The 21,917-nt window shown below is 44.4% G+C and overlaps 1 protein-coding gene across 1 annotated transcript in view; it reads right to left on the bottom strand.

The window, feature by feature from the left end:
• LOC126235383 (protein gooseberry-like) overlaps positions 1 to 21,917 on the bottom strand; it is a 257,204-nt gene that overhangs the window by 46,488 nt on the left and 188,799 nt on the right. Inside the window, exons 4-6 of the mRNA XM_049944106.1 lie at positions 13,711 to 13,882; positions 9,258 to 9,418; positions 39 to 78 (exon numbers count right to left, since the gene is read on the bottom strand). Of these exons, the coding sequence (XP_049800063.1) occupies positions 39 to 78; positions 9,258 to 9,418; positions 13,711 to 13,882 (373 nt within the window). The remainder of the gene's footprint in view (positions 1 to 38; positions 79 to 9,257; positions 9,419 to 13,710; positions 13,883 to 21,917) is intronic.

Genomic DNA, 21,917 nt, shown 5'->3' with positions numbered 1-21,917 from the left:
CCGCTGCGCCGTAGCCGGCGGCTGCTGCCGCGTTGTACGCCGTGGGGTAGCCCGACTGCGCCCACGAACTAGCGTGGCCTGCACCGCCAACACAATAGCCCTCTGTTACATTTTTCATTTATTTCTGGCTTACGAACATAAACCATTCCGGCATCTACTGAATGAAAATCAAACACAATTTGTTACGCAAATGAGACTGCAACAAACAAACATACACACTCATACACACACAACCCAATGCTTACCATTTTTTAAATGAAAACTGTATCACCATTTGACTGCACATTTTCTATTATTTCCACTATTGTGATAAAACGTATGGATATATCACTGATGGTTAAAATGTCCGTGTTTATACACTTTTTTATATTGATACTATAATGTCCAGGCTTGATTGCATGTATGAAGCACATTGTTGTAGTGTCACCGCCAGACACCACACTTGCTAGGTGGTAGCATTTAAACCGGCCGCGGTCCGTTAGTATACGTCGGACCCGCGTGTCGCCACTATCAGTGATTGCAGACCGAGCGCCGCCACACGGCAGGTCTAGTCTAGAGAGACTCCCTACCACTCGTCCCAGTTGTACAGCCGACTTTGCTAGCGATAGTTCACTGTCTACATACGCTCTCATTTGCAGAGACGACAGTTTAGCATAGCCTTCAGCTACGTCATTTGCTACGACCTAGCAAGGCGCCGTATTCAGTTACTATTAATGTATTCTGAACAGACAATATTGTGAATCATGTACCGTCAAGAGCGACGTTCATCCTTAATGGATTAAAGCTAAGTATCCAACTAATTACATTCGCTTTCTGAATTCTCATTCCTTGTCATGTTCCACACCTCACGTCAATATAGTTCTTCCCTCCTCACGCCAGCCTGCGTGAGCTAAAACGCGTGCATTTCGGCCTCCTCTCGTAACACGGTGTTGGCTCTTCAGCTAACACAACATTGTAACGTGAAGATACAGACACTCCACAAATACAGACATTGTAACAATAAATGACGTATCCATGCCTCGAAGGGGCCAACTGGCGATAAAATATATCTCCGTCCCTGTGAGGAAACACGAAATGTGCGAGCGTAAGGATTGTGGACTCCGTGGCATAGAGAAGTTTCATGTACTTAGAAACTGATACTAGTCCTGACCACTGTATTTATTAATTTTATTCTGCCTTACAGAATCGGCGTTACGTCATTCCCAAAGGCTAAAAATAACCATGACACAGTGTTAGGTGAAACGAAAATGAATTTATCAAACTTCGGTACAAAGTACCTGGTGTATATTATTTGATGCCCTCTCAGTCTGCATCCTGTTTCGTTTACCCTAAGAATGTATTATAGATATTTTGAGCATTTGGGAGTGGTGTAAGGCTGAAACCAGTAAGGCAGTATAAAATTAATAAATAAGCGGTCACGACTTCATCAGTTTTTGAGTGCGTTAAAAATGCCGCAGCATCTCACAAAGCATTTATGCAATTTACTGCTGATATGGAAGTTTGGGTCGGTCCTGGTGGCGTGCTCGGCTAGCCCCTGTGTTTAAAGGGACCGCTCACGATAAGTGGAACATTCATGTTCCAGTCATGGTCTGACAAAAATTTTCATGTGTTCAAAACAGCTGGCGTCAATCCGGATCAACGAAATGCAAATCAGTTTCGTAAAACGAATGGCATAATGTGATCTCGTTCGCCTCCGTAGCCGACTGTGGTGCGGAGAACCCGGGTTCGGTTCCTGATACTGTCAGGGATTCTTCTTTGCTGGGAGGACTGATACGGGGTGTCTCAGCCTCGTGACACAATCTGAGGAGCTGCTCGACAGGTTAGTAGCAGTTACACGGTCAAGAAACCCGACAACGACCGGGAAATTGGAGTGCTGAGCACATGGTGTCCAGTGACGCCATAGGCATAGATGTAACGCAGATCGATCGGGCCCGATTGGTTCGTCTGTGATCAACAGATTCAGAATGGAGAACTTTACCTTTACAATGCGATCACATGCAGGAAACGTGACTGCATGGGGCTTCGTAAAAATATTACAGTTCGTATCTGTATGTATAAAAAAAAGTCTGGTAAAAAAATATATATATATATGACAACATGTCGTACACAGGGATTATATTTAACACTGTTCTCTTGATATACACTGTTACGTCCTGTGCTGTTTTAATGTTAACGAAGATACTTCATGATGAAACGTCTGGCTTTTTTATATATACACTCCTGGAAATGGAAAAAAGAACACATTGACACCGGTGTGTCAGACCCACCATACTTGCTCCGGACACTGCGAGAGGGCTGTACAAGCAATGATCACACGCACGGCACAGCGGACACACCAGGAACCGCGGTGTTGGCCGTCGAATGGCGCTAGCTGCGCAGCATTTGTGCACCGCCGCCGTCAGTGTCAGCCAGTTTGCCGTGGCATACGGAGCTCCATCGCAGTCTTTAACACTGGTAGCATGCCGCGACAGCGCGGACGTGAACCGTATGTGCAGTTGACGGACTTTGAGCGAGGGCGTATAGTGGGCATGCGGGAGGCCGGGTGGACGTACCGCCGAATTGCTCAACACGAGGGGCGTGAGGTCTCCACAGTACATCAAAAAAATGGTTCAAATGGCTCTGAGCACTATGGGACTCAACATCTTAGGTCATAAGTCCCCTAGAACTTAGAACTACTTAAACCTAACTAACCTAAGGACATCACACACACCCATGCCCGAGGCAGGATTCGAACCTGCGACCGTAGCAGTCCCGCGGTTCCGGACTGCAGCGCCAGAACCGCTAGACCACCGCGGCCGGCCCACAGTACATCGATGTTGTCGCCAGTGGTCGGCGGAAGGTGCACGTGCCCGTCGACCTGGGACCGGACCGCAGCGACGCACGGATGCACGCCAAGACCGTAGGATCCTACGCAGTGCCGTAGGGGACCGCACCGCCACTTCCCAGCAAATTAGGGACACTGTTGCTCCTGGGGTATCGGCGAGGACCATTCGCAACCGTCTCCATGAAGCTGGGCTACGGTCCCGCACACCGTTAGGCCGTCTTCCGCTCACGCCCCAACATCGTGCAGCCCGCCTCCAGTGTTGTCGCGACAGGCGTGTATGGAGGGACGAATGGAGACGTGTCGTCTTCAGCGATGAGAGTCGCTTCTGCCTTGGTGCCAATGATGGTCGTATGCGTGTTTGGCGCCGTGCAGGTGAGCGCCACAATCAGGACTGCATACGACCGAGGCACACAGGGCCAACACCCGGCATCATGGTGTGGGGAGCGATCTCCTACACTGGCCGCACACCACTGGTGATCGTCAAGGGGACACTGAATAGTGCACGGTACATCCAAACCGTCATCGAACCCATCGTTCTACCATTCCTAGACCGGCAAGGGAACTTGCTGTTCCAACAGGACAATGCACGTCCGCATGTATCCCGTGCCACCCAACGTGCTCTAGAAGGTGTAAGTCAACTACCCTGGCCAGCAAGATCTCCGCAACTGTCCCCCATTGAGCATGTTTGGGACTGGATGAAGCGTCGTCTCACGCGGTCTGCACGTCCAGCACGAACGCTGGTCCAACTGAGGCGCCAGGTGGAAATGGCATGGCAAGCCGTTCCACAGGACTACATCCAGCATCTCTACGATCGTCTCCATGGGAGAATAGCAGCCTGCATTGCTGCGAAAGGTGGATATACACTGTACTAGTGCCGACATTGTGCATGCTCTGTTGCCTGTGTCTATGTGCCTGTGGTTCTGTCAGTGTGATCATGTGATGTATCTGACCCCAGGAATGTGTCAATAAAGTTTCCCCTTCCTGGGACAATGAATTCACGGTGTTCTTATTTCAATTTCCAGGAGTGTAGATATGAATTGTAATGAATTTATGGACCGAAACCTGACGTTTTAAAATTGAATTGAAAACAGTCTTGACATCAATAAAACACTATTTCGTAAATATAACCGGTTTCGATTAAAATATGACCATCTTCAGACCATATAACCGGTTTCGATTAAAATATGACCATCTTCAGACCATATACAACATGAGGGCAGGCTGTAGCGGTGGTCGCAGAATGTATCTTGGATCCACGAACGTCGAGCAGCAGTTGAGATTCGTGGATCTCTGTTCACCGTCAGAGCCTGCCGTCATGGCGTGCGTGTCTGAAGATAGTCCATTTTGAGCGAAACCGGTTACCATTGTCAATAAATACTTTATTGCGGTCAAGGCTGTTTTTAATTCAATTTTAAAATATTTTACCGAGATCGGTGATATTCTCCGCGAGAAGAGTTGACAGAAATTACTACGGGAATGCAAAATCTAAACTACGTAGCTGGATCAGAAAGACTAGAAAAAATATAAAAAAACATAAAAAATAAAATTAAAAAAGAAACATGACAACCATTCGATGCCGAAGGTCTGTAATTCCGTGCTTGAACAGGATGGCCGGCCGCGGTGATCTAGCGGTTCTAGGAGCGCAGTCCGGAACCGCGCGACTGCTACGGTCGCAGGTTCAAATCCTGCCTCGGGCATGGATGTGTGTGATGTCCTTAGGTTAGTTAGGTTTAAGTAGTTCTAAGTTCTAGGGGACTGATGACGACAGATGTTAAGTCCCATAGTGCTCAGAGCCATTTGAACCATTTTGAACAGGATGTGGAGTGAACTCAAGGTTAGTTTAATAAATGGCTATCGGAACTTGAAGAAACATTTGAACACGACGAGAACAAAGAACCCGCTAAGTGCAGACTACGTTGTACAGGGTGTGAAACTTCACTACTTAAATTTTTCAATCCCAAGCACTGGACGTCACAAGACTCAAAACATGTGGGTCACTAAATCCTGAAGAAATTGTCGCTAACGGAGACCTACTACTACTCTTCAAGGGCACTGGCTGGATTTACTAGAGTCACAGGGAGAGATACAACACATGGTTAGTGTCGGTATGGGTAGCAGGGAGCTAAATCTACTGTTTTTTTGTCTCCATGTTTATATCAGATCAAATCAATCAGTGAGAATGTGAATGTCAGAAGAGGACCGAAGGAGGTTCTAATGGTTCAAATGGCTCTAAGCACTATGGTACTTAATAACTGAGGTCATCAGTCTCCTAGACTTAGAACTACTTAAACGTAACTAACCTAAGGACATTACACACATCCATGCCCGAGGCAGGATTCGAACCTGCGACCGTAGCAGCCGCGTGGTTCCGGACTGAAGCGCCTAGAACCGCTCGGCCACAATGGCCGGCACCGAAGCAGGAAATGATTGTATTGCATCAATGATGTTACTGTGATGGCGGATGCAAATATATCCTGTCGCATATTAACAAAAGCTAATTAATCTGTGAATTTAGTGCTAATTGGTTGAAACGCTAAATGCTCAACGACTTTGAAGGGCGTTACGGACATCTCGTGTAGGTCTTCTTCGGAAGTTTCAATAACCGTCTTTCACGACAGAAGCTATGAACGTTCTTCAACCTATACATCTCTACCTCTTAGAGAGTGTGCAGATAAAATTAGACGAACAACAGTTCACACATACCAGCAGATCCTTTTTTCTTTTTTGAGTAGGAGCACGACTTTCGTATTTCGTGGCTGTGTAACTTCGTTCGATGTTCTGATGTTTCGTATCTTACTGTGCAGCTGCCAGCTCTTTTCTTTTAGCGTTTTTGCTGTTTGAATTGTGTTGGTCACAGTAGTACGGGCACGTAAAAGCATTCTACTATGTGGATTCGGCAGTCAACCTAGCTTGTTACATTAGTATCAAGTAAGGCGCTACGCGATGGTGACAGCTAACTGTTAACACAATCTCCATTATACAAAGATAAATTCACAACCGCTGGACGAAGCTGAGGGACAGGTTTTATCTGCTAATACTCCAAATTAGTATGTGGGTTCCTCGCTAACTTCCTTCATCAAGTGGGCATCACTAGTTTACATCGAGGCCCCGAATTAATTACAGTAGAACACGTGGATGTTCATCCGTGTCCGCGTCAGTGTCTCGTCCAATTAGGCGGCAGTTGTTGGCGCTGATTTACGGTGCGCAGTTGGCGTCCCCGCGTGTGATGCATGCCGTTGCTGAAACAGTCGCTCGCCCCGGCCTGCGACACAGAGGGAGATCTCGCGCCACGCCCGCCGCCAGCGACGCGACGCCCTGCTGCGACCGTAAACGGCTGACGCTAAGGGTCCATTGAGCGGCGCGCCGGGGCCCCGTGATGTACACCGCAAGGCCGGCTTGTCGCCAGCTGTGGGCCGCGGGTTGCCGTCCATCAGGCGCCGGCGCGGCTACCGTGCGCCGACGCGCCCACACAGGTCGCGATACTCCGCTTTCTCTGTGCCAAGCGTCAGTTCTGCGCTCTCCAGTAGCCACTGCGAGCGGGCAGTCACACACGCAATATCTCAACTGTGATACCTTCCTCCACACATATTGATGATACGAAGTGGTAAAAAAAATTTGTGGTAAGACCTTATGAGACCAAACTTCTTTGGTCATCGGTCCCTAAGCTTGCACACTACTTAATTTAACTTAAACTAAATTACGCTATGGACGACACACGCCCATGCTCGAGGGAGGACTCGAACCTCCGACCGGGAGAGCCGCGCGGACCGTGACAAGGCGCCCTAGACCGCGCGGCTGATACAAAGTGAATTAGCGAATAAAAAACATAACGTGATATTTGAAAATGACGTACAGCTTCGTAACGATCACAGTTACAATAAACGTAATTATTCTGGTTAATGTATCTCTGGCAGCTAAACAACATTTGCTTGATATTTTACTTCTGGACAAAAAATTATTGCGGGCCGTCTGCTCCTCGAGGCGCATTTTCTCTGGTGCTTTTAGTAGCTATTTGTAATTTCGTGTTTGCAATACACAGTTGGCATCAGCACACACAAATACTTCTCGTCACGTCTTTCATGCGGCGTCCAGTGTCGACAGTAAGCGTCGGTTTGTTTCCCGTTACAAACGAAATGAGTTTTAAAACTGCATTTGACGTGCCCATTCGACAAAGCGGTGCCATATGAATCTGATACGATATTTGTTTTATCAATAAGTATTAAGGGGCGTAATAAAATACGAAGATTAACCAGTACTCTAGCATCGGCTGACTAGCGCTGCTGCAGGGCGGTGCTGTTGCTGCGCCCTTGGCTGCCTTCTTTACCGTCGGTTGCTTTTTTTATGGTCTTTTTCATAATAAAAGTCGGAGATTGAGGGATGCATGTACGTAATTATCATTTCTGAATAACAACCACCCTGCATAATATTGTCAGTTTCTTTATTTACATAACAAAGTTAGATATACCGCAAAATAGTCGGGGGGTTTCTAGGGGGCAATCATGTCACAAATTAAAGGGCAAATCCCTTTAATTGTGTGCTCAGCATCTACCATTTTCGATTTCACATTCAAGTAACTTTGAATCATACAGTTTTGGATATTTGCCCGCATCATTATGGAACACTAAAACAACTAAAATACTGATGTTTAAACCATCTTTTCCAGCGCTGAGTCGCCCTGAAAAGGGTCGTTACAAAGACGCTCGAAACGACGATATTTTAGTTGTTTTACTGTTTCACAATGACGAGCCTAAGGCCCAAAATGATTTTATTAAAACTGAAACTTATTGTGGAAGCCTACGAACTTTTTGAGTCGCTTGTTTCTTAGTTTCTTGCTGTGCGACTGAAATGGATGATGGTCAAATCACGCTTGGTTTCATGTTATGTGTTTCTGCATCATACATATTTAGAAGCGTCTAAATATTTTAAAAGTCCTTCTCAAAGAAGTATTTTGTATTTCTTTTTCCTCGAACAGATTCTTTCCGCAAAATTTTACACTTCGCAGTATATGCACCAACTTCGCATCAGTAATTTTCAACAACACTTCTCTCAGTCTCACGAGCGGCTAATTAATGCAGACCACCACATATAGGGAGTAACTTTACGGCATATGAAAGACTGCATTTAAAAACTGATTTTAAAAACTGTTCTTGGCGCTAGACGTCAAGCGAAAGCCGTTTGTGAGGTGTCTTCAGTGTACACTTTCTTAATGCTCGTCTCTTTTTATAAACGGATATTTGAAAATATTATTAATCACCTTTACAGAGGATATGTGAACAGCGGAAGTACTTTGTGACGCTGAAGGCAGTTCGCAGAGCAGCAGAACTTCTTCCGACCCCATGTGGGTATAGAACCTGCAACGTTGTTGCTGTGAGTTAACGTTTTCGTTTTTGAAGTTTGGAGGTCAAAACTTTGAAACTTCATCTCCGTTTTTAAATTGTCGTGACAGAGTGTAATTTAAGATGAAATGGAAATAGCGCGTCATTTGATTCATTACAGAAGTATGTGTGCATCCCAATGATCATTAAATACGGCAGATGAAGAACAGAATGTTCAAGCTGGTCAGTACAATGACGAATATTTGGCTACCAATATTCCCCAGTTACTTCAGTAACTCGAATACTAGCGTGACAGTCGTAATTACTTGGAACAAACTAACAGCTGGTGTGAACGGTAATTTCCTCCAACCTGTACCAGTTTTTGTATGATGTTTACGGAAAACCACACCAGATGAGCACCCCACCATAATTATCAATGTCACGAAACCACTAAAGTTGTGTCAGCTGAGAGATTGTGTGATTACGACCTATTTTAAATTCCTCCGCTCGGATCTGTTGTTGTAGAGTCCTCTCACAAGCTTCTTAAGAGGAGCAGGTTGGCTGTTTTACGTTATAAGCCACCGTCGTAGCTATCTATCCCGACTTCCTTCCTGTGCATTAGCACAGCACAATACAAACACCAGTTTTTGTATGATGTTTCGGAAAACCACACCAGATGAGCACCCCACCATAATTATCAATGTCACAAAACCACTAAAGTTGTGTCAGCTGAGAGATTGTGTGATTACGACCTATTTTAAATTCCTCCGCTCGGATCTGTTGTTGTAGAGTCCTCTCACAAGCTTCTTAAGAGGAGCAGGTTGGCTGTTTTATGTTATAAGCCACCGTCGTAGCTATCTATCCCGACTTCCTTCCTGTGCATTAGCACAGCACAATACAAACACAACATAAAGCTGCACACGGACACCTCACAGCAACTCATGCGAAACTAATACACCCGCTTGGCATTTAATCGGCATGTAGGACGAAGAACAGTAAATCAAACGCTCTGAAGCATTGCTGACTATAGTAAAGGGACTTTTTCCCACGCTCATGACAGTCCTGTTCTTTTCTCTTGATCCTTGTAATAAAACTGTCAGTATCTCAGCCTCACTCACCCTGTGCATTGAAGTTGGCTGTGGGATCGTACTGCGTGGGGAATGCCGGTTGTAGCGACATGGAGTTGAAGGCGTTCAGCTGCTGGCTGTTCAGCTGTTTGCGGAGGCGTGCTCTCCGGTTGCTGAACCACACCTGCACCCGAGCCTCTGTCAGCTTCGTCCTGAAGAACGACAAAGAATATGTAAGTTTCAGTTCATTACAGTGTATACTTCTTAATCCTACTACAACACTAGCATCAAAGTACTATTCCTTACTGATAAACAGTGTGAAGAGGTGTCGATTTTATAGCCGTTGTTTAATCATAAATAATGAATACTATTCTGTGTACAGTAGCATTCACTCGCTGAACGACTAAAATTAAAATATTTTTTCCTTTTTTCTGTGTCGTTCAAGGGCAGTGCAACTGAATTTCATGAAGTATAGAATTGTACGGGGAACTTTTGTGTGCAGAATGAAATTTTCACTCTGCAGTCGGGCGTGCGCTGATATGAAACTTCCTGGCAGATTAAAACTGTGTGCCAGACCGAGACTCTAACTCGGGCCCTTTGCCTTTCGGGACCTTTGCCCTTGCCCGCGAAAGGCAAAGGTCCTGAGTTCAAGTCCCGGTCCGGCACAAAGTTCTGATCTGCCAGGAAGTTTAATGTCAGCGCACTCTCCGCTGCAGAGTGAAAATTTCATTCTGGAAACATCCCGCAGGCTGTGGCGAGACCATGTCTTCGCAATATCCTTTCCTCCAGGTGTGCTAGTTCTGCAAGGTTTGCAGAAGAGCTTCTGTGAAGTTTGGAAGACGGGAGAAGAGGTAATGGCGGAATTACGCCTGTGAGGATGGGTCGTGAGTCGTGCTTCGGTAGCTCAGATGGTAGAGCACTTGCCCGCGAAAACCAATAGTCCCGAGTTCGAGTTTCGGTCCGGCACACAGTTTTAATCAGCCAGGAAGTTTCAATTTTTCTGTTTGCGCGCGTGCCAACAAAAGCCAGGAGGAAAGAGCAACAGAACTGTAAAGTGTGTTGTGGTAGTCTATGCTGGCCAGTCTTTCCGCTTACAGCTCAAACTTCACGTGAGCTGATGTACAATATCGTCAGAGTTTGCTTCACAAGTGCACATGCGATTTCTGATAAGTAGTTTATTTTTGGATATCTTCCCAGTGTTGGTTTATACAAATCATGACTTGGTGGGTTATGTGGTATATCTGTGATATAATAACATTTCTGGAGCTAGAGGCTACTCAGCGCCTTGTTAAACTGTTACCTGTTTTCGTTACTTTGTAAAACAATAACTTCAGGAAGAAAACAAGTCAACTGATCTTGACTGGTTATACGTACCAGCATCCAATCCTCGGATTACTTTTCCTCATTTAGGACTCAGCCCTTATATTACAGTTTGTACATAGAGAGCTCCAGAATCTCTCTAGCAAACTTTGGGGAACGGTAAATCACTTACTAACCCATATTTTGTCAAGAAACGTCCTATTTTTAACCTCTAGTTTTTATGTTAAACGCATGTATGAAGCGGACTGGTCATATAATGTAACCAATTCGTTATTGGTTGTTGATGTGTTTCGGTACCTCCAGCAGACCACGCCTTGATACTTCTGCCGAAGCATGTGAGTGTTGCATGTTTCATATGAGAACACCTGTTTTTGAGGTAACAGTGCCAGTAATGCGCGTTCAGCTTCCACAATAAGCGAGTCTTTCCACAGATGAAGCCTGTTTCATGTGTGCTGGTTCTTTAGTCAGTCTGTTTAGTCACATCTGCGATATGTGGTTGCTGTTATATATCACCAGAAAAGATTTCCCGTGAACAGTCGAGTAGCATCTCTGCCATCATGCTTAAATACAACAGCATCTCTTCAATTTCCGCATACTACACTTGGGGATATATTGGGCCCATTAACATTTGATGTGAGAACCAATCTTTGATTCCAGAACGATAGAGCATATATCAAGCTCAGCTCACTGATAACATTGGATAGGTCAAGTAGGCCGGTCGTCTGCTCAGCGTTTCGCCTGATTTAAAACCACTTAATTTTTTTTTTTCCTTTTCTGGGTGGGAGCTGTCAATATTGTGAGCTGATTGCCCGAATCAGTAATGTATTTCATGATGTCAAACAGGCTTCCGCCGTGCTCGACATAGGTACTCGATCACTGCCGTAAAGTTATCTAGCATATAATAAAGCTCATAAGTGAAGGATTGCAAATTTATTGTAAGATTATCATTACTATTAACAATCTTTGCAGACTACAAATTTTCTTGACTATTGATTTCCCAGTCCGGTCATCCAGATATAGATTTTCTGTGATTTCCCTAAATAGCTCAAGGCAAATGGCGGGTGGTTCCTTTAACAGGACACGGTCGTTTTCCTTCCCCAGTCCGAACTTGTGCTCCGTCTTTAATGACTTCGTTGTCCAAGGAATGTTAAACCATAATCTTTCTTCTTTCCTTTTCACTACTGATCTTGCAGAACTTTCCTGCGTAGATCCGTCTACGTATTTAATTCCGGAATAGGATTTTTGAATCTTCTCTGATGTTGTCAGAGAGACGTAGACTAGTTCTTCCGAGAGGTCTCCGTCCTGGACATACTTTGGGAACTTTCGTTTCTTGCAGAGATCATATAGTGTCCAAACTGACGGAGTTCCCTTGCTTTAATTTTGGATATTTATGTGGCTCTCTAAATAAATTGTAGACTTTATGTGTTTGCTAATTTTTTTCCATCCTGCTGTGGTTTTATTTTCTCCAAATATCTCTCTTCAATTTTCTCTTTTAAGGATTCTTTGGTTTCCCTTACTCTAATTTTGTTAGTGTTCAGTGTCTCACAAACGTACGTTTGAACAGGTTTAGCTTATGGGTCTTTTTGAATTTGTTGATATATGTTTGTTTCGTTCTATGTCCAGCAGTTGTATTCTTCCACCTACTCCTTCTTTGACATTGTTGTGTGCAGTCAAAATGGTTCCTAGGTAAGTGAACTCAACCATTTTTTCAAAGTTTTCTTACTATATGTGCTACAGTAGTTTTCCGTGAGACGTCAAGATATTTGATTTTATCACTACTAATTCCCAGCCCTGTTCCAAGTAAGCTAGTGAGTTGTTGCGGTCATCAGTCCGAAGATTGGTTTGATGCGGCTCTCCACGCTACTCTATCATGTGCAAGCCTCTTCATCTACGAATAACTACTGCAACCCTGATCCATTTTGATCCTGTTTACTGTAATCGTCTCCTGAAGTCCCTCTGCAGTTTCAAACCCCCACAGTCAGCTCCAATACCAAACTGACGATGCCTTGATGTCTCAGACTGTGTTCTATCAACTGAGCCTTTCTTTTAGTCACGTTGTGCCAAAAAATCTTCAGCATCGCCTTCAAAAAGCTTCTCTTCATGTCTGAACTGCTTATCGCCCAAATTTCCCTTCTGTACGAGGCAATAATTTAGACATATTCATTCAGAACAACGTCGTAACGCTTAAATATATTTTTCATGTTAACGATTTTCTCTTCTTCAGAGACGTTTTTCTTGCCATTAGCAGCCTCTGAACTTCAGCCATGATCAGTTTTTTTAATGCACAAATGGCAAAACTCATCTATTACTTTTAGTGGTTCATTTCCTGATCCAGTTCACTCAACATTGCCTGATTTAATTCGAGTACATACCATTGCCTTTACTTTGATTTTGTTGCTATTCATCTTATATCCTCCTTTCAAGACACTGACACTGTCGACTGCGTTGAACTGAACTTTCAAGTTATTTCGTGTCTGACCAAATTACAATGTAATCGGCTAAACTCCAAGCTTTTATTTCCTCTCCCTGATCTTTAATTCCTTCTCCGTAATTTCGTGAGTTCCTTTACTGCTTGTTCAGTGCACAGATTGAATAACATCAGGAACAGGCTACAAGCCTGTCTCATTCCCTACGCACTACTTCTTCCCTTTCATCTCCTCCGTTTGTTGTAACTGTTGTCTGGTTCCAGTACACGTTTTATGCAAAAAAAAAAAAACCTTTTATTCTGGTACCTGAATATAACCTTTCGCTGTGTTTTACCCCCTGCTACCATAAGAATTTCGAAGATAATATTCCAGTCAACATTATCAAAAGCTTTCTCAAACCTATTGCCTCGTGTTTTTTATGATTTCTCCAGAACACAAACTGACCTTCTCCAAGGTCGGTCTCTCTCCACTCCTCTGTAAATAATTCTTGCCAGAATTTGCAACCATTACTTATTAAACTGATAGTTCGGTAATATTCACGCCTATCAGCACCTGATACATAATATTATATGAAACGGGCGATGATGTACAACTTTAAAATATTTTTAAAAACTCGGGATTTGGAGTAAAAGCTGTATGTCACTAAGTTTCGGTCAAGCAATACGCCACCTCCAGTCATGCAGAACGACAAATACAGGTCCTCCTATTGATGAGCTTATAAAAGTTGCTTAAAAATTTTTCTACCGAATGCCACTTACTTCTGCGCGAGCTCCTCGCGGGTGTAAACATCCGGGTACTGCGTGCGCTGGAAGGCGCGCTCCAGCGTCTCGAGCTGGTCTCCAGAGAACGTGGTCCGCGACCGCCGCTGCTTGCGCTTCAGTGGGATGCCCGGCTCCGACTCCGTGTCCGACTCGTCGGCGCTGCTCGCACCTGCGGCACAAAGTGTGTGTTCACTATCTCTGCGTTTATTACAGTAACAGTATATTACTGCAGAGTGTTTACGTACTATACATGCTTTTCCCCTTCTCTTGAAGGACGAGGACCCTGAACATCAAGATAAAGTTGAGATTATTATGCATCATTTAGAACAACAGGCATTTAGTAATGCGGAACTAAAATCACTGTGCTAGTTCCACGATGTGAATGGCACATTCATTTCGCGTTGTCCGGTGAAGAGAATCCGGATACCTCTATGTAGCTCGAAATTGGCCACTAGATGTCAGGAGAGGTCAACCCGCCAGTGTAAAGGGAGACGAGGGGCAGAGACGAAGTAACAGCAGAATGGGTCACACAGGCTAGCTGAGTGACTTCGAACGCGGATTAGTCATTGCATGACAGCTGAGTAACAAATCCATCAGGGACATTTAAAACCTTCTAAAGCTGCCCAAGTCGCGTGTTGGTGAAAAATGGTTCAAATGGCTCTGAGCACTATGGGACTTAACTTCTGAGGTCATCAGTCCCCTAGAACTAGCAGCGCGGTTCCGGACTGAAGCGCCTAGATCCGCTCGGTCACAACATCCGGCGTGTGTTGTTGATGTAAGTGTGAAATGAAAATGCGAAGCAACACCCACAGCTAAATCAAGAGTAGGCAGACGGTAAGTACTGATGGACAAGCACTGTTGAGCACTGCGGAGAGTGGTTGTACAAAGTCGCGTGAAATCAGCCCCATCTACAAGGGACGGACAAAAATATGGAAACACCAAAAACACATTACCGTGCCAAATACGGTGCACGAAAACCGTTGGTATTGAAAAACAGCTTCCAGTCATGTCGAGATGGACAAGTATAGGCGTTGTATGCTTTTCAAGGGAATCTTATACCACTTTCACGCAAAATAGTGGCAAGTGCAGGTACCGATGATGGAGGTGTATAACGATCATGCACCCTTCTCTCGAAAGTACACCACAAACACTCAATACATTGAGGTCTGGTGTCTGTGATGGCCAAGGTAGATGCGACATGTCATCCTCGTGCACACTAAATGAGTTTTGGACGATGCCAGCTGTGTGAATAGGACCCCTGTCGTATTGTAAAGACAGCATCACCATCAGGGAACAAACATTACATGTGCTCATTAATTTGCCGTTGAGAGGTCAAGATATTTGGATTTTTCAGTATTAATTTCCAGTCCTGTTCCAAGTAAACTGATGAGTGTTGTTGTTGTTGTGGTCTTCAGTCAGAAGACTGGTTTGATGCATCTCTCCACGCTACTCTATCCTGTGCAAGCCTCTTCATCTCCTAATAGCTACTGCAACCCTCATCCATTTTGACCCTATTTACCGTACTCGTCTCCTGAACTCCCTCTGCCGTTTTAACCTCCCACAGTTTTCTACAACACTAAATTCACGGTTCCTTGACGTCTCAGAATGTGTCCTATCAACCGATCCCTACTTTTATGCTACAAATTTCTCTTCTCCCCAACCCTCCTACTCAGTACCTCCTCATTAGTCACGCGATCTAGCCATCCAGTCTTCAGCATTCTTCTGTAGCACCACATATAGAATACTTTTATTCTGTTCCTGTCTGAACTGTTTATCGTCCACGTTTCGCTTCCGTAGAGTTGTACAATCCAGTCAAACTACTACTACTACTGCTACTACTACGTGATCAGGCCCAGTGGACCGCACGCATCTACAAGTTTCCTCCTCCACTGTATTCTGTCTATTGCTGGTATCCGCCATCCGTTCACATCTATTGACACTTGGTTTAAATCTTCATGGAGTCCATCCCTCCAACGCTTCTTGGGTTTCCCTGGCGGTCTCTTTCCTGTAGGTGTGAAATCTAGGAGCTTCCGGGGCCTTCTGTGATCCTCCATCCGGGCCAAATGGACGGCCTACTGCATTCGTTTGGCTTTGACAGTTCCTGCTATGTTGGGCTGCTGGTATAGTTCCTCAAGCTCTTGGTTGTATCTGATCCTCCATTCCCCTGTATCTGCATCCAGAACCGGATCGAAGATCTTCCGAAGCACTTTTCTCTCGAAAACAAGCAGCTTATGGAAGTCCTGTTTCCGGATACTCCATGTCTCACAGCCATATAGAAGAACAGGCTGGATCAGGGTTTTGTATAGTCGAATCTTCAACTGTCTGGAGAGATAGCTGCACCGAAGCAGTTGTGCTACGCTGTGGTAATATCGGTTTCCTGCTTGTATTCTGGCATTGACCTCTGCTTCACATGACGAGTTCTCAGTGAAAAGTGCCCTTAGGTATTTGAATTCTTGCACTCTCTTGTAGGACTGGTCCCCAACCTGCAGTGATTGTAGATGATCAGCAGTCTGACAATGACCATGCGTCATAATGAGGTACTCTGTCTTGGCTTCGTTTATGTTTAGCCCAAATTTGCTGGCAGCCTCCTTTAGTGCTTTGGTCATTTGCTCCAACTCCTCTTCCGACCTAGAGAGTAAACAGATGTCCTCTGCATAGGCTAAGTATGCCAGTCCCATTCCTTCGATTTCAATCCCTTCGTTCTCTTGGAAGGTCTCGCGTACGATCTTCTCGATGGCGAAGTTGAACAGGATAGGGGACAACCCATCTCCTTGCCTGAGTCCTGTCACAATTTCAAACTCCTCAGATACGCGATTTCCCATCTTCACCTTTGCACGTGTTTCGTTCAGACAGATCTTTATCAGATTGATGAGTTTCTCTGCTATTCCAAACTCACTTAAACAGAAACTGAAGGACTGTCTGAAACTTGTCGGCAGCGACCGAAAAAGAAGCGAAAACGAACCGAACGGAATGGAACCGCATAGGTGTGAAACAGACCCTAAGCAGCGTCGTAAAATGCCGAGCGTTACACTGGTTGCGAGGCTGCTCCTACCAGATAAATACGATCACACCTGAAGACAGCCCCTGCGCTGTGTGAGAACTGTAGCCGCGCTCCAGAAAAGAGCCGCCGCGAACGGCCCGGGGCGCCTGGCAGCTGGGGGCGAACAGTGGGGCCGCCGTGTCGGATCGCAGGCAGCGGCCGCCGGGCGCGCTTCGTCACACTCGCCGGGTGTCCCATTCGGCGCGACGCGCTTTCCAAAGGACGCCCGCCGTCCCGCTGCGCCCTATTTGTTCCACTAGAGGACAACGGCGGGCTTTTCCCGGAAGTTGACAGTTCGTGCCTCAGCGGGTCATTTCGTACAACGGTTCTGCCGTTGTCTGAGGCACCGGCAGCCGCCAGATGCGCGGGAGGTACGCACCTGTCACACGGAGACTACAGGTTACTGTTCTTCCCCTGTACAATACTTCGTATGTGTATGTGTGTGTATGTGTGTGTGTGAAGGGTGGCATGTTTTCTTCCGTGCAGTCTCCACTCCTCCTCAAAATCACCCTTGATATAATAAAGGAGAAGAAATAAAAAGTCTGACGGTTGTCAATGCCATTACAATTCTGTCAGAGTCAGCTAACGACATGGAAGAGCAGCTGAACGGAATGAACGGCATGTTGGCTGTAAGACGAAAATCAACAAAAGTAAAGCAAAATAATTCGATAATTCGGCATAATGTCTAAACTGGCAAACCTAATCAGTGAAACACTTACAGAAACAGTGTGTACAGTGAAATTTATGGGAAAAATTTCACACCCTTTCAAAATGAAAACAGGCGTACGACCAGGTGACGGCCTATCCCCAATTATCTTTAATAGCGTGTTACAGAAAACAGTAAGAATTTGGAACAAAAAACTTATTGAACTCAACATCTCACATTTAAAGTTAGGAAGAGGAAACAAAAACATCGAAATCAACTGTCTTGCATTTGCAAATGATTTTGGTGTACTTCCCGAAAATGTGGCATCTGCTATAACTCAGATAAATCTCCTGAAAGAAACAGCCAGCAGAACTGGCTTTAGAATTTTTGCAGAAAAAACAAAATTTGTAAGGAACGATAAGGATGTTCCAAAATTTTAGAAAACAGATACTGACCAAATAGAGATGGTACGAAAATTCAAATATCAAGAGGAGATAATCCAAGAAAGTGCTTTGGAAAAGTCTTTAGAAGAGGAAATGTGGAAACCATATGGAATCATCAAAAACATCTGCAATAAAAGATGCCAATGCAAAAATCAGGGATTACAACACAGTAGTGAAGCCAGAATACCTATACGCTAGCAAAAGCCTGCCATTAAAACTATAATTTAGATAAATTAGAAATACTAGAAAGGCAAATTATAAGAAAAATATTAGGACCACAAAACACAGCAGAAGGTTGGAAATTACAAAATTACGCTTAAATAAACCACAACATAATAGATATTGCAAACATAATGAGAGAGAGGAGACTTATGTTCTTTTGACATCTATTTAGAAAGCAAGACAATAGATTAACTAAAAAGATTTTCATATATTTGTGGCGTAAGAAGTCCACAACAAGCTGGGCCAACGAAGTAAAAGAGGATATACAAAGAAACAATATAAAAATGGAAGATATAAACAACAGAGAAGCCCTCCGGAAAAAGTATTGAAAGTGGAAGGATTCCAAAGCAGGGTAGCTAAAAAGACTGGATCAAAATGACCTGAAGGCATAAAGAAGAAATATAGTGAACAGATGAAGGCACACTGGAAGAAAAGAAAAGTATGAAGAATTTAAATTGGAACGTGGCCCTCAAATGGCACATTCGCATTTTTTTTTTAAAGCAAGAAGAACTGTTAACGAGATACTAGAAGTAGTAGGTGAGTTTGTTTTCTGTATTTTGCCAGCAAAATATGAGACGATGGCAGGAGCAAAGAGGATATAAAATGCAGACAGCCAATAGCAAGAAATGCACTTAGAAATTTTGAGCCACTAAGAGCTTCTTTCAGTAGTTTAAAAATGTGACGATCCGAAGGTGCCTGATCCGGGGAATGCAGGGGAGGGGCAAGCAGAACGAATTTCAGGTCTCCCTGCACACATCCATGCACCTTTCTTTCATTTCTGATGTCCAATGTTTCGGAACTCATCTCCCACAGACTTCCTTGAACATCAGTACGTGGCGAAGAATATGGTGGCTAATCCAGTACTAGTGTTCATCGCTGTTGCAGTATCACGATACGCCTATTTCCCCGTAATATCTCATCAACTCTCGCAATGTTGTTCTCCATGACTGAAAGGCAAAGCGTCCTGGGCGTGGCGAATCCTCAAAACTTGTAACACTTGAACTTATCTGCCCACTCTTACACTTGTGTTCGACTAACACAAGTTTAACTGTATTGCACTGCCATCCGACGGTGAACGTCGATTGCTTTCAACCCTTCAGCTAACAGAAGTCCAACGACACAGTTCCACGTTAGTGCAAACCTGCAAGGATCTCGCTATCTTGTTTCTCTGATCCCTGGTGTCCTGTTCGTGGAGCAGGCGGTCCAACTCGATCTGATAATAGTTTTAGGGCACCAACAAATATAGCAAAGACGCACAAACTTCGTCAAACTTTCGTGCTTTTTATACAATTTTTCCGGTTATTCATTGAATGGACGTTGTATTTCGCTAGACTGAAGTCTAGTGTGGTAGCGAAACTTGAACGATAAACAGTTCAAAAACGAAGAAAACATATACCTTTGATATAAGGTGCTACAGGAGAATGCAGAAGATTATATTGGGTAACTAATGAGAATATACCGTATCGAATTGGGGAAAAACTAAATTTATGCCACAACTTGAATAAAAAAAGTTATCAGTTGATATTAAACATCCTAAAGCATCAAGCAATAGTCAGTTTGGTATTGGAGGGAAATGTGGAGGATAAAAATATACAGACAGACCAACGATTTACTACTATTATCAGGTTCAAGTGAATGTAGGTTGTCGTATTTACGCAGACATGAAGAAACTCGCACAGAATAGTCTAATTGGGAGAGCTACATCAATCCAGTCTTCGAACTGAGGACAACAACACACGAGCCTTAGGGGTTGGCTTATTAACGTTTGTTATGATTATGGAACGAAATATGTGACTGCACTGAAGATTTCTTACTACAGAAACTGTTGTTTCCGTGCATGGAGAGCCACCGGGCCATTTAATTCCATTGCGATAAATAAATGAACCCGTTTCTCACCTGAAACATTTTGGATCACCATGGCTATTATACACAGCCTATATTCCAAGCAAATGAAAACAAATTTGAACAAACACTTACTTCTTTCCTGAGAAGGTAGAGATTAGAAGATACAAATGTGCCGCAGGAAAGTGTTCTGGGACCTTGCTGTTGTTGTTGTATAAAGTAATGACGTGGCAGACAATTGTAACGAACTAAGACAATTACTAGATGATTCATTTGTAATGTATTACTTCACAAATATTCAGTCAGATTTGGATAAGATTTCAAAGGGGTCCATAGACTAGTAACTTCATTTAAATGTTCATAAATACGAAACTGATGTTTCAGAAGACACAGAATCGAAGTCTGCTGCAACTCTAATATCAACGAGTCATTAACTGGGATAAGCCAACTCATAGAAACAACTGGGTGTAGCACTTTTCGGGAATTTGAAATGGAACGATCACAAAGGTTCACTCGTGGGACAAGCAGGTGGCGGCATCAGTTCCTTCTTACCATCCTGGAAAAGTGGAGTAAGTCTAAAAAGAAGATTGCTTGCAAAAATGTCGTGTGAGCCATTCAGAATACAATCTACTTACATATTGTGCAGACCTCTTGATAGTGCCTGGCAACGGTCATGTGTCTGGGTCCAGTACTAAATAGGACTAACACGGGAGATTGAACGTAGAAGTGCAACACGAACAGTCATAAGCTTGATCGAACAGTCCACGGGTATACTGCCGGTTCAGTGTGCAAGGGGCCCAATATTTCGGCGATCAAACATGTCGCCATCGTCGGGTGCGCTGACGAACTGGGCTCCTGAGGGAGCGCGGCTGGTTTGTATCCCTTCCAACCCCGAGCCACTCAGTCCGCGGTCCGCGCCCACGGCCGCTCGTCGGCGGTCGCGAAGAGGGTAGCCGGCTCGCGGGGGCGGGGGATATTTGTCAGCCGCGCACCGTCAGGAGCTCAGTTCGTCAGCGCACCTGACGATGGCGGCGTGTTTGATCGCCGAAATATTGTGCTCCTTGGACACCGTGAACCGGCAGTACACCTGTGGACTGTTCTATCAACAAATACGCCGGGAGAAACTGTAAAAATAGTCGCAAGTTTGCTTGACTCACGGGGAAGGGTCACGAAAATGATGATAAACATGACTGGGACTCGCTTCAAGATACAGTGCGAGTAAAATAAAAAGGGCCCGGAAAATATTTCATTCACCTTAAGATGTTGTTGTTGTTGTGGTCTTCAGTCCTGAGACTGGTCTGATGCAGCTCTCCATGCTACTCTATCCTGTGCAAGCTTCTTCATCTCCCAGTACCTACTGCAACCTACATCCTTCTGAATCTGCTTAGTGTATTCATCTCTTGGTCTCCCCCTACGATTTTTACCCTCCATGCTGCCCTCCAATACTACATTGGTGATCCCTTGATGCCTCAGAGCATGTCCTCCCAACCGATCCCTTCTTCTGGTCAACTTGTGCCACAAACTCCTCTTCTCCCCAATCCTATCCAGTACCTCCTCATTATTTATGTGATCTACCCATCTAATCTTCAGCATTCTTCTGTAGCACCACATTTCGAAAGCTTCTATTCTCTTCTTGTCCAAACTATTTACCGTCCATGTTTCACTTCCATACATGGCTACACTCCATACAAATACTTTCAGAAATGACTTCCTGACACTTAAATCTATACTCGATGTTAACAAATTTCTCTTCTTCAGAAACGCTTTCCTTGCCATTGCCAGTCTACATTTTATATCCTCTCTACTTCGACCATCATCAGTTATTTTGCTCGCAAAATAGCAAAAGTCCTTTGCTACTCTAAGTGTCTCATTTCCTAATCTAATACCCTCAACATCACCCGACTTAATTCGACTACATTCCATTATCCTCGTTTTGCTTTTGTTGATGTTCATCTTATATCCTCCCTTCAAGACACCATCCATTCCGTTCAACTGCTCTTCCAAGTCCTTT

Source organism: Schistocerca nitens, chromosome 2, assembly GCF_023898315.1.
Source record: "Schistocerca nitens isolate TAMUIC-IGC-003100 chromosome 2, iqSchNite1.1, whole genome shotgun sequence".
NCBI lineage: Eukaryota > Metazoa > Arthropoda > Insecta > Orthoptera > Acrididae > Schistocerca > Schistocerca nitens.
This window is presented reverse-complemented; position numbering and strand designations above follow the sequence as displayed.